Below are 14851 nucleotides of genomic sequence, written 5' to 3' on the forward strand. Positions count from 1 at the left end.
AATTTATTAAAGCCCAGATAATTTGTAACGGAAATATGATATATATAGTTTAAAAGCATTGATTTGCTTCAAGTGTAAATAACTTGAACTGCGTTTTCTTCCCTTGGTGACAGAGCTTTGAAATACCTTGTTAAGATTAGCTCAAAGCTTGTGAGAATCCGATCATTTAGGACAAAAGTAGTTTAAAAAAAAATACCTAAGACACTATTTTTATTTTTTGTTCGCGGCAGATTAGGCAGTCAGGAAACATGTGGTTCATTAATGCAAAATACTGAATCATTTAGTCTTTGATGTTCGATAATCTCATCTTATTTTATTTTTATTTTATAACCGTCGTTGAACAGCCGACCCACATTTTTGGATTTACGACTACTAATGTTCACCTTCGTAGCCTTGCAATTTTAAACTCAATCCAGAAGATAAGGGAACTCTTGGATCGAGTATTGGGAGAAATTTGCCTTCGTGGAGGACTTCTTGTAGAAATAAACCAGCCATAACGTTACATGGTGAGGAAGACCACCAGAGGCTCCCACGGTTAGCCAGATGGGAAAATGACTCTAACCTATCAATGAGGATATTTCGAGCCAACACTGTGGTTGGTGCAAGCCGGATGCAGATTCGTATCTACCAGACGTCGCTTGGATTCGAACCCGGTTCACCTCATTAGAAGGCGAACGCTCTATCCCCTGAGCCATCGCGGCTCTAGCTTATTGCTTGTAAGAATCCGATCATTTAGGGCAGAAGTAGAAAAAAAAATACCTAAGTCACTATTTTTATTTTTTGTTTACGGCAGATTAGGCAGTCAGGAAGCATGTGATTCATTAATGCTATACTGAATCATTTAGTCTTCGATGTTCAATAATCTTCCCTTTTTAAACTAAACCTCCTTGAAAAATTCATATAGACCATCTTAGAACAATTTGATGTTCGAAATATAAATATCATCGACTCTTGTTTCGCTAATCGGGGGTTTTACTAAGAAAAATTAGAGTCCATTAACGGACACTTCACGAAATATGTCATCCATAATTCTTCTTTATTGTACCTCCTCAACATGTTTTATTTTAAGAATGGACTAGTCTCAAATTTATTAGAGAAAGAAATTGATAACGTCATTTATTTATAATTTTGAAACCATAACTTCTTGGAGTACATGTTTTTTGTATTTTTTCTCGGAACTGGACCTTTTAAAAACTGAACAAATCACAGCAATGTATTTAACGTATTTAATCGAATGTCTATTACATGAGAGTTGGCTATTATTTTCACATAATTACTCAAGATATAGCATGATTCGCAGAAGTCAAGATCAGCAGACGAACACTAGATTGATCATAAGCTAAATTCTTAGAATTACTCTAAATATGAAGTCATTCCCAGAATCTGAGTAATTTAATAATTTAATAAACTATCTTTTAAGTATCATATCCTTTCCCATTGTTTGGGACTCTATTCTATTCTAATTTAATTTCTAAATCTTACAAAACCCGCCAAACCCCCTTATACCTTTATTTTAACTCCCATCTCTTATCTTGTTCAATCTTGTCCCGCTTACCCTATTGGTTAAATCAATTTTGACAAGAAATTAAATTGACAGTAAGTAGGTACTTTATTTACGTCGCACTAGAGCTGCACAATGGGCTATTGGCGACGGTCTGGAAACATCCTTGAGGATGATCCGAAGACATACCATCACAATTTTGATCCTCTGCAGAGGGGATGGCTCCCCTGCTTTGGTAGCTTGATGACCTGCTCACGAAGTCGAGCACTTTATGGTAGAACAGTTTAACGAGGTCCAAAACCGTTTACCCTTGGTTCCTACCCAGGCTGATCAAAGTGATCACCCGCCCGCTTATTGACAACAGCCAGTGTTGCTTGACTTCGATGTTCTACTGGAAACCATGTCTTTACGATCAGTCCACTGCGGGACATAAAAACAGAAGGGAGATACTGAACTAATCCATCACTTCCTGAAAGAAGTAAGACTTGTTATTACAAACAAGAAATCCGATCGTTTCACAGTCCGAATGTAGTAACATTTTCGTAAAACCCCCATTGCGCGATTTATGTTCGTTACGTTGGACTACTAAATTAACCATTACGGAAGTCTTCTTTCCTCTAGGATGTGTTGGTTTGCCTCGGAATTTCTTTCTGTCAGTTTGTGTTACAGGAAGATGTTTATTTCATAGAACCAAAACTATTGTTTAACATTTCTGTACATTTATCAAAGTTTTAATCTCATTTCTTTTTTTTTCTTTTTTATTCATACATAGCACAGAGTAAACTCAATCCGCGTTTGACTTAAGTGGAGAATTTCGTACTAAATTCTTTAATTTAGTTTACCTATCTTTTCGTAGTCTAAAATTCTTTGCTTAAAAAACTATCTTAAACTAAACTTTTCTACAAACTGCCTTGTTGCCGAACATGAAATCCTATAAATCTTTTGAAAGTAGAGAAAAAATCAACAACAAAAAATCACAATATGTGTTTTAAATTTTTTTCAAAAGTGGGAAGAAAAAAGAAGGAATAGTTATATTCGAGACAAAATATAAAAACGTTTCCTTGTTTCGTAAACGAGTAAAGAACTTAGACCCCCTCTCCGGGAGCAAAAGAAGAATTGTATAAAAAGGATTGAAGGAAAGGTCCGCTATGGCAGACTTTCAGAAAAATTTAGAAATTCAAATTTTGGATCAGGGAAACTCAGACGTGATCACAAGAAAAAAGAAGAAGAAAAACAAATATTCGCATTGAAGTTTTCCGTGAAGAAAAAAAAACGGAGGAAAAAATGAGCTCAAAGCTTAACAAGCAGACGAGAAGAAGAGTAAAAATGTTCTTTCATGAGATCAAAAAGGGAGTGTTTACTTTTCTAACCTTTCATCGTTTTATGCATGGGGATCACACCAGGGGTCGCTGTAGAATCCGACGGATTTTCTCTTCCCTTTTCATGAAAAGTAGCTATAAACCATGCCATATCATCTTTAACTTCGGAAAATAATATCGACTTACTCCCTTCATATTTTTAGGACGTGTTAAATTTTTCAGCTGATAAAAATTTACCTCGTGGTTTGAATTGAAAATTGGTTTGTTTAAATAATAAAAATTCGTAAAATAGAACTTTATGATTTAAGTTCAATTTATTGATTGATTGCATATAGTTTAGAAGCAAAATTAAAATTCTACGAAAAAAATTAAAATTAAAATTTCTAGCAAGAAAGCAAAAAAAAAAAAAAAGCAAAATTAAAATTCTATGAATGTGGGGAGAGAGTAGTTATCGACCATGTCAACCTTCATCTATGAAAAAGTACCCCACCACAGAATCGAGTTAACATGTTTTACATATTAGTGAATTGGAATAGTATTTTTGCAGTGGTAGACACACTACAATTCTCCCCCACCAGAATTATATCTGTGATAGAATTCGATGAACGGATACCACTAGTTTATTCATTGCTGCTTCGTGAGAACCCGGGAGAGCTGCATTAAGATCACCGTACATTTTGAGTGCTGATTGTGAGAGCTGTATTAATTTCACGGTCGTGGTCTCTCCTGTGTTGCTTTTAGCAGTCGAGCGTATACGTTGTACTTTGTGTGTGAGAGTGAGGAGCAACAGCGTGCGGAGGACAATGTCGCAGTCACAAGTTAACTATTCAATGGGGATCATCCACCGAAGTAGGCGTGTTCAAATCGTAGTGGGAGTTTCTGACAAAGTAGGCGTGTTCACAACACGTCCGAGGGGCTTGTGAGCAGTTATCGACCATGTCAACCATAATCCATGAAAAGGTACCTCACCATAGAATCGAGTTAACATCTCATTATAATTATATTTCATAATATATTATAATTATTATTATAATATATTATTATATATTATAATATATAATATATATTATAATTATGATATATTTCATAATATATTAATTTTATAATTATAATATATACATTATAATTATATTTCAACGAAGTTGTGGAAACGTTAAAAGTTTTTAAGCTTTAAATTAAACTAAATTTGTCATTCCTCCCAGCATTATTTCTAAACTCCACATTTAGTTCGATTAACTAAAAGTTATTAAGGTTATGTTTGAAAAATTATAAAAGGGAAATACTTATTTAATAAATTAACGTTATGAATAATGTACTTATTTGACTGTCATGCCAAAATTACATATTTTATATCATTTAAGATATTTTAAATTTTGTTAAAATCTCTAATCCTTTTCTCGATAATTATAACCATTAATACATTTTTCTGGGGAACCATATTTGACAAATTCTTTGGAAAGATTACCTTCCTACACTTGCTATTAAGATTTACATGAAAATTTTCAGGACATTAAAGGTTTGCTGTAACTTAACTCCTTAAATTCCTTGAGCTTGCATTAAAGGAGGTTATTAATAGTTAAAGGATGTTATTTTGTATTTCCCTTCATTTATATAATTAAAATAATAATATCTTAACATAATGAATAGCTAGGCAGAATTATAGCTACATTCTCTAGCTTAGTTTAATTATCTTAAGATTATAATAATAAAGTTATTATTAATTATTAATAAAATTCAGAGAAAGATAAAATTATTGATCTTCTACATAATCTATTACATATTCTTCAGCAAATTTAGAAAATTTCATGTAAACTTCAATAAAGGCTTTCTTGAAATTTCTAAACAAGAATAGATAAATTGGTAAATGAAAAGGCATAATTAATGTTTAAAAGTACTTTGGTACGCAAGTAAAAGATAGTATATAGTAGTTCTTAGAAATTTTATGAAAGGCTACTCTTTATCTAACTCATAAAACTTGCCTTTTAAAACTCGCTTTTTCCCTTTCAAAATTCACACAATGAAGTGTGATTCACTCTGAAACTTACAAACAATTACGAAATAAAAGACTGACGTAAAGTACATCAATTTTCTATCATACGAATTGAAGTTTAAGAAATCAAATTTTTAAAAAAATACTTAACAAAAGAGTACTTTTTATTCTTGTTAACATTATAAAAACTTTTATTTTCAGGATATCAAAAAAAAAAGGTCTTTTGTTTGTTCGATTTTAAGTGCTTCAAAAACAATCGGGGAAAAACACATTCCAAAGCGCTCCTCAACCCTATCTAGATTCACACTCGAAGTTTATTTAATGCGTGTGGCAACAGTTCCCGACGAGGCTGCTTGTGAGCTATAAAAACCATTGTATAGCAGTAAATAACAGCTTTCCTTTATTCCGATAGGATAATAAATTCGAAGAATACTTATTTTTATTGCATAACTCTCCGGAAGAAATTCATTCTGCAAAAAATTGCCTGCTCTCCCCCTTTTTAGCGCCATTTTCTTTTTTATGTTGCCAATATCTCATCTCACATAAACGCCTACATTATCCGCCTCATCTTACCACTATAATTTTTTTTTATTCCAGCAAGTCGTAAAATAACACCCTAGAGTTGAGTTGTATGCCCCTCCCCCCCTGCGGTGATAGTAAAGGAAAAACTCTTTTCCTTTAATGGCAAACGATTTCTTCTCTTCTTCCTTGTAAGGGAATTTTAAAGGAGATCTTCGGGATGCACCGACACTTGAACCAATCGTGAAACTCTAGGAGGCCATTTTTAAGGCAAAATAAAAACATTTTTATATATTCTATCAAATATTGAGGCATTTACTTTAAAAACCTTGTTTGGGAAAAGATGGACGTCAAGGATCTCTTCTAAATGAGAATATATACTCCAGAAATATACCCTCGGTCGATTTTCTTCGAATTTTTTTTTTCTTTTTTTAGAAAGGAAGAGTTATTTTTTTTTACTTTCTAAAATACAGTGGAGTATATGAAACAGTAAGTACTCAGAGACCTGTATAGAGACCGTTGAACCTGGGAGTCAGAGGGGGCTTTAGCCCTCTCACTTTTTCTGAAAGAAGGCGACGCACCTCTTCTAAAATAAAAAATTTTTACTCGATGTAATTTGATTTACAATTTAAAAAAAATACTTTTTTTGTGTCTGAATTTTAAAAAAAGTGTTTCTAAGACAAGTAGGCTTTGACATTTCGTTGGTAAACTGCTACCAAATAATCTCTTTTTCATCATCCCACAAAAGAAATATACGTCCCTATTTCTGCCCTATGGAAAAATTCTTGGTTTCATACGTCATAATGAATAGAATAATAAGGATACATTTAAAAAAAAGTGAAACAGAATTAAACTATATATATATATATATATATATATATATATATATATATATATATATATATATATATATATATATATATATATATATATATATATATATATATATATATATATATATATATATATATATATATATATATATATATATATATATATATACTTCCCACGTCCAAATATTACTACCTATTAGTATTATAAACATTTAGATCTCTTGGTGAACAGAAGTGATTTTTCGAAGGAAGTAATCATTTTTTAAAATAGCATTTATATTCTTATAACATTATATTGTTCAAGCAAATTTGATGAGTTCGCAATCATAATTTAAATTTTCGCTAACAATAATAGCAGTACTGGAAAATAACTTTAAATTTGGGATACAAAAATATTAAAAAGCCAAACAATACCTCTACGACTTTTGTTTATTTTATGCTGATGACAACCAAAACAATTAGAAATGAATGAGGAAAAACTGGATCCTACCTCGTGATTTATATATATATATATATATATATATATATATATATATATATATATATATATATATATATATATATATATATATATATATATATATATATATATATACACTAGCTGAATACCCGTTCTTCGCACGGGGGGTGAATTAGTACTGAGAAATCATGCTCAAAACTGAAAGGCATATACCGACACAATTAAAGATGGAAGAACCAGGTGAATGACATTTTTAGGGGAATTCATGAATTAGAGAAAATAACATAAAATGGTTCCGTCAATATGGCTATGTTTGATGTAACAGAGCTGTTTTTGCTTTCACTTTTATCTTAACATAACTAACCCATATTAGTTTTTAGTAACCTTGCATGATTTTTTTTTCTTCAAATTAAGCTGTGGTAAATCAAATAAACCAAAGAATTTTCAGTCTCACCTTCTAATAAATTGGTAAAAAAATAAATCTGACACAACTTCTTTTTTCGTTCTGAAAATTTTACTTACTTGGTTCGTAAACTAATTTTTGAATTAATATAGCTAAAATAATTTCATTTTCTTGCTTGCTTGTGTTTTCGTATGCCTGTTAAGGCAGAGGAGTGCGATTGTTCTTGTTCTCCAGTGGCGCCATCTATGGCCAATAATTCAGCTTCTGCCCCACCCATACATCACACCCGTTTATAAGGCGAACCCATTCATACATCCATTCATTCATCCACGGATCGTAATTTTGACCTGAATCAGAGAACGATCCATCTCCAGTCCAGTACCCCCAGAGGTGTTGATTTGTTATGGGGACATGGAGGACTTTGGGACTCGACTGATTTAAAGTGCATCAGTCACCATTTACCACACGGAGAGTCTTCGGTCCAATTGTTTTCATGTAATATTATATATTGTAATCTTCCTCTGCTTTACGCTGGTTAAGTAAGTAAAACTCGTTGTTCATACCATTGGATTCATCGTAATTCATACCATTGGAATTCATACCATTGGAATAAAGATAAAATGAATTTAGCATCGCTAGGCATGATATTATTGCTCATGGCTTGATTGCTAAAATTTACCACTATTAAGTGATTTTTTCAGGTACATATCCCTTTCGAGGAGCCGTGAAACACTTATTTACAAAGTATCGGTATTAAAACTGATTAGATTGGTGCTGTTTTAATAATCACCGAATATATCAATATAATATTTTATACCTATATCAGTATGTTTGGTACTTATTACATAACCCTTTAGCATATGATTTTATACATATTTTTTAGTCTTTAGTCTAAGGAATTTAAAATCTCAATACTAAATCATTTCTCTTTAGTCTAACGAGTTACCTAATCTAATGAAATAAAGATCTTTCATTTTTGTACAATCTTTAAAAACTCTTATATATTTCATAATATACAACTTTCACATATTTTTGTACGTTCCTTATCAAATAAAATTGTTCGATTCTCTATTTTACGAAAGTTATTTAATTCTTTTTAAATATAAGCATTCAGTAATGCTTCTAGAAATTTCTACTCTAACAACTAAAGTCACCGCTTTTTTTTTCTAAACACAGAAATCACTCATAACAAGAAGACATTTTAGAAACACGGTTAAAACTTGTTTCTTAGCGAGTTGTCACAAAATTGTGACAGAACACTTTTCAATGTTCCAAACGGATCTCAATTATCGTTGCCACACACACAAAGATTCTGTCGCAGACGATCCAGTTTAACCGATTAAAGATCGCGTTCGTTATTTTTATTCTCCTTCCAAAAGTTATTTCTGCCTCAGGGGTTAAGAACTTAAGGAGACGCTTTTTTTTCCCCCACACACTCTATCTAAGAACTATTCGGGACCCTTAAAAGTTTATTTATTATGAAAATGCCCCCAAGTATTGATGCAGCCTGTCAGAGACCTTTCTTAAAATGAGAAAGTATAACGTCAAATCTAATTTGCTTTCCAAGATTTGTTCCGGGATAGGGGATTTCCCAGGAAAGTAACTACTACTCCCCCAGCTAAAAATATTATTATTATGGAAATCAAAAAGGAGAATTCTCCAGAATTCTGCAATTATCTTTATAACCGAAAAACAAATACTTTTATTTCAATTTGAAAAGTCAATTTTGGAGTGAAGTTAAAATGTTTTTGTTCGAAAACTTATCATTTATATAAGTAGAATGAAACTCAAATTTTTCAAAAAGGTTATTGCTGTAGGAATTTTTTATCGGGTTTTTTTTTCTTTTTTTTTTTTTTTACTAAATGTAAGCAGGTTCTTTATTTAGGTCGCATTAAAACTGCACAATAAGCTGTTGGAGAGGGTCTAGGAAGCATCCCCGAGGATGATCCATGTCATTTCAGAGATGCCAACTTGATCCGGACAACAAATAAATATTTTCGAGTGGTAGTTTATTAATGTGTGATTTTTGGTTAAAAAAATTCCATTTATTAGGTTTTTATCCACCACTATTTTTAAATAATTCGAAAGCTAATATAATCCGCCACTTTTTTACAGTTAAGTCGTGCTATACCGTTTAAAAAGTGAGCAAAATTAGTCAAATATTTGCAAATTTTAATTTGTAGTTGTTTACCGTTTTTAAATAATTATGGCTCGTCCGGAGCCGTTGGCATCTCTGCCGATGCAATTTTTATTATCTGCAAACGGGCTGGCTCTCCTGCTTTGGTAGCCCAGCGACCTGCGAGAAGTCGAGCACTTTACGGTAGAACAGTATCTCGCACCCTCGATCGCTGCGAAGGGTGATCTAAGTGGTCCAGAAGATTTTCAATTAGTTCATGAAAATCCGATCATTAGAACAAAAGTTATCATGTTTAACTATTTATTTATTGCTTACTGTGCTCATTCATTTCTTTGCATTGTTATGCACTTCTGGTTAGCAGGCATTATACATTGTTAACTGCATTTTAAAAGTTTTATTTAGTATTTAAAAGTTTTATATAGTATTTAAAAGTTTTATTTAGTATTTAAAAGTTTTATTTAGTATTTAAAAGTTTTATATTGAATTGGGTATACTATAGCCTACGTCACAGGTTGTGTTATTCCTACTAAATTTAACCCATGAACGGCATTTTCTGCGAGCCTAACTTCAAGCCACAAATAAACAAACGAAGTGTTTGATCGTTTAAATAGCTGCTCGCCAGATTTTATTGCATTATAAAGAAAAGTAATTGATATTCGATTTTTGATTAATAATTGATTTATGTGGATAGTGGCATTTATGTGGATAGTGGCATAGAATTTAGCATTGCGTCATGGTAAATGTTATTCCTACTAAGTGGAAGTAGTTGTGTTTTTTTTATATTATACCCAATTGTGCAACTTGGGTATTCATTTTGCTTTATGAATATTTTGCATTGAAAATGCTTTAACGAATTTTATATGCAGTTTTGAATTTGGAAAAAAAAATTTTAAATATCGACGAAAAGCTTTTTCTTTCATTATTTTTAAAAAATTCCTTAAAAAGAAAAAATAATGAATAAAAATCTAACATTACTGAAACTTAAAAGCATTTCACTTTGCGAAAGAATATGGCACATTTGCAAAGCAATTTTCTATCGAAGACTTTATTTGGCTGTGAATATACTATCACCGCCTCATGACAAAAACGAAGTGCTTTCATCCGTCTTGGCACCCCGTTTGGCGAGATTTGATTAACTTCATCTTAGGCCTAACGTGGCCGTCACATTTTCGAATATCGCGGAATTTAACATAAATGCTAGTTTTATATTCATCGGCCATTTTTATTTTTAAAAAAAAAGGAAAGATTGAAAGTGGGATATTACTAGTAAATGCACCTACTTAAAATAGCGGTTCTTTTCCCTTTTTTTTCTCTTCCTTTTATCATATATGGTCTCGCTTTTTCACCAATAAAGACAACCTTAATGTTTTTAAAGGAATCGGCCCGCCATTTTTAAAGCTTCCGTCTTTGGAAAAGTGTTTTTCTTTATGATATTTCGTTCCTCTTTAAAATTTCTATTTACGCTTAAGCTTCTATTTTCTTATTATATTAGGGATTAAGGCATGCATCTATTTTTTACCGCGAACTATATGAAAACTTTCTGAATATTTAACTAAGTGTCAAAAGAAATTTGCTTTTAAAGACGGCACATTATCATAATTGGTTGGACATTTTAAAATATCGCTTAATGAGTGAAGCTGAAACTTTAAATTATTTATTCAAATTATTGCCGATAGTAATTGTTAATTAAACAATCAGCTAAATAGTTCACGTTCCTGTTGAAAAAGTATTTAAATGCATTAATTTTTTAAAAATTCTTGGAAATTTTGTTTTAAATGACAAACGATTGCAATAGATTTAAAATAACTAAATAATAAAAAAAAGATTGTTACTGACTGTAAGTTCATAACGACGTGCTTCGCAAAGCTAGTTGATGCCGTTCTGAAATATTTTCCAAATTCTGAAATATTGTCCAATTGTCATTATCCATAATGGCAATTGGATACTTGCACTTTAAGAAGAAGACCTATCATACCAACACATGTGACCTATGAAATCAGCGCCAGCTAATTTTCACAAGCGAAATGGGGTGTTAAAGTTGAGCTAAGTTTCTCTACTTAACTTAGAATGTTAATTAACAATAAGTTAATTAAAAACGGAACCGTATCGCACATCGAATTAGTTGAAATATAATTCTTTCTAGTCAACGTCTCTTACTTAACTTAGATTTATTATTTGTTTATTTATTTTATTTTAACCGTGATATATTTTTTGTTTTGTGTACCTTGAAACTTCGATGCATAATTAATTTTTTATATTCTACATGGTTTCGTGCCTGTGTTTGTGTTAAATCTCTGTGTAAATATATAGTGAAAGAATTGAAATCTTTGAGAAAGAATCTTTGGAAAACAATTTATGATGTGTCACTTAAGTGAGTTCATACTTGACGGGCTTGGCTTACTCGAAATAGAAAGGAAAGAACAGTTGCTAATGAAAACAAATTCCACGTTTCAACAACCAATCAGGATCGAGATACTCGCACTAAGTCGCTTACATGTATCTTATTTCATCCCATCTGAGAAAACAAGGGTCTTTTATTTATTATTTGCTCCAGAAATTTTTTACTCCACGGAAAATTAGATTTTAATACTTGTCCCAAATTTCTCTGACTTATAAATTTTATTTAGAAACTAGGCCTTTTACGGCAAGACCTTAGTACCAGGGCTCGAAAAAATTCAGAAATTTTACCCGTCCCCAAGGACGGCTTGGTCAACAATGTACCCGTCCTCCTTTGAAACTAACTCGTCGCTTCTAAAGAAATAAAAATATAATTTTCTCTTATTTATTACAAACATTTATATAAATTGCGCAATGAATTAGTAGTTACTAGGATTACAAATACTAGGATTGCATTATACAGTAATAAAAGAAATACTAGGTTACTAATAGTAAAACCTAGTATTTCTATTATGAAATAATTTATTTTTTGATGAAATAATTTAAATAACAAAGGTTAAGTTATCTGTCAATTATCATGTCAATTTATACGATTGTACTGCGTTTTTTAAATGAATCAAATATGACTTTTGCCAGTTCCACAATCAAGCCAATGATTTACAGAGGTTTCTGCACAGAAATCTGAAAGAGGTTTTCCATTTAGGTAGATGTTCATAAATGCGTTTAACGCTTCTTGTTTAAGACCAGTAAGTAATGTGTTTTTTTTTTTTGTTAGTTCATTGCTGAAAAGCCCCTTTCAATCGCTGCAGTACTCCCAGACAGAGAAAACATCAATTCCACCATGCGCAGTATGCTGCTGTATTTCGAGATTAGCGGGTCATTTTAAAAGTGAGGCACTAGACTCTTGTTAGATAGCAAAAATTGAAAATGTATCACGAACATTAACGGGAAAATGGCCGTCTGCGCGGACGCTGGATTCGACAAATTTGTTGTCCGCGGGAAATTTTTGACCGCCGAGGACGGGCGGATGGGCAGTTTTTCAAGCCCTGTTTAGTACCTAAAAACTTCATACATATTTCTTAAAAACAAAATGAATCTCACACCTAAACACAAATACTTGATCCAGGAGTTCCCTTGTCTTCTGGATTGGGTTCAAAATGACAAGGATACGGAATTGAACATTAGTAGTCGTAAACCCATAAAATTGGGTCGGCTGTTCAACGACGGTTACAAAATATAAAATAACATTACTACTTAATATTACCAAATATATTTAGCACAAAACAATATTTTACACCTAAAGTTTTTTATTAAAATGAGCAATTATCTCATTCCCGCAATATAATATTTCACAACTCATCTGGGGAAAATGAGGTATTAATATCATATGGGCTATTAATTCCAACAACCTTTCCCTTTCGATTTTGCCAAAATAAAACAATTTAGAGTCTCAAAAGATATTCAGCACACCAAAGAAACGGACCACCTTGAGTAACTTTTAATCTAATGATCGGGTCTTCACGTTCTAGAGCTGAATCTTAATGGTTCGAGGGGATGACCTCAAATATGCTAATTAATTGGTGTAGACGATATTTTAAGCTACAAAATCAGACAACGTACTTTCTCTGAATAAATACACCTTTTTTCGTCTGATTCGGGCTTTGACCCCCACCCCACCCCCAAAAAAAAAATTTTTAGGGGATAGACGCAATCAGGAAAATATGGTCCCCATTGTTTGGTCAGGAGAGCGAACCAAAGCTTGAACTCCCTAATATTAATTTTATTTTTTGTGTATTCCGCCATATCTCGAGAACTTTCTAGGCGAATAGAGAAATCTTTGTGCACTATTATAAAATTCGTTTATCCAATGATAAATCCATGCAAAAAATAAATTTTAGAAAATATTTATTATTCTTCATTATTTACTTTAGTAATAGTGATGAATTGTAAGGTATTAATTTTTTGCCCGATTTTAAAGTATTTAATTTTCCATGGCAAAATAAAAAATTTAATGAAATCGCTTGAATAGTTCTTGAGAAATTGAATTTTGGAAAATCGTTTGTTTAAAATTCGATTTCTCAGGAGCTATTCAACCGATTTTCTTTTAAATCTTGTAATTTGCCATCCGAAATTAGATGCTCTAAAATTATGTAAAAATTTATGTACCTTACACTAATTACCTTACATAACCTTTACCCTTTTAAACATTAGGGGGTCATAAGCTTTGGATAGCTCTCCTATCCAAACTATGGAGACGATACTTCCCAAATTGCTGCTACCATTTATATTTGGGGGGGGGGGGTCAGAAATACGAATCCGTCGGAGAAAAGTTATGTTTACTCAGAGAAAATTTGTGTCTGATTGTTTTTGTGTCTGAATTCGTAACTTAAAACATCGTCTGCACTAACTAATTAGCATATTATAGGTCACCCCCTTAAACCATTAATATGGAGTCCTGGAGGTCAAAAATCCTATCATTAGATCAAAAGTTGTTCAGGGTGGTTCCTTTTTTTGAACACTGTATAAGACGTCGTAAGCAAAATCTAAATTTTTCTTTATTTTTGCTTTGCAGACGTCGTAAGAGGGTTGAAGTTGCAGAAAAGTACCTCCTGAAGTCGATACAACTGGACCCTGAATTTGTGCCAGCCATCTCTGCCCTGGCCAGCGTCTATGCGGACGCCGGCGAGGACAGAACAGAGGACGCAGAGAGATTGTATGTTTGGGCCATCTCCTTAGATCCTGATGACGCCGATGTCCTCAACAATTACGGAACTTTCCTGGAGACACAAGGTATTTTACATTTAAACTTTATGAACTGGAAACGATAGTTATTAGATTTTATTGAAGATGTCAATGAAATTTAAAGCGAAGAATATTTTTGGAAGTTTAAACAATAAAACAATTTAAACTATAGGTATTATCATCTTAATAATGCAAACTAAGTGGAAACTTCCTCATTTTGATTAAAGATGTCTTTCAAGTTCATTATTTGCTATAACGTAATATAAAATTTATGTTCATTGCAAATTTCGCCATCATTTTATAAAGTACCAGACAAATTAGAAATGTCTCAAGTATTTTCTATCCAGCATGATATTTTTCTAGGTTATTACTAGTTTAAAAATGTACGAAACTTTGCTCAGTCAATCTGAACTTTCACAAGCATACTGGTAAGGGACTTATGAAAGAGAAGTACAATATTACATTAATTAAACAAGGTTAATTAGATATAATTTTCGAAAATTCTAAATTTATTTCGGTTCATTGTAAATGGCCTAAATTAAATTAAGCT

At 32.0% G+C, this 14851-nt stretch overlaps 1 protein-coding gene across 1 annotated transcript in view; it reads left to right on the forward strand.

Moving 5' to 3' along the window:
* The window catches only part of LOC107445955 (protein O-mannosyl-transferase TMTC1), a 380735-nt gene that overhangs the window by 336155 nt on the left and 29729 nt on the right, over window positions 1–14851 (forward strand). Inside the window, exon 12 of the mRNA XM_071187075.2 lies at window positions 14132–14349. Coding sequence (XP_071043176.2) covers window positions 14132–14349 — 218 coding nt within the window. The remainder of the gene's footprint in view (window positions 1–14131; window positions 14350–14851) is intronic.

Source organism: Parasteatoda tepidariorum, chromosome 9 (assembly GCF_982258835.1).
Source record: "Parasteatoda tepidariorum strain Cologne lab strain chromosome 9, Ptep-v5.0, whole genome shotgun sequence".
Lineage (NCBI taxonomy): Eukaryota > Metazoa > Arthropoda > Arachnida > Araneae > Theridiidae > Parasteatoda > Parasteatoda tepidariorum.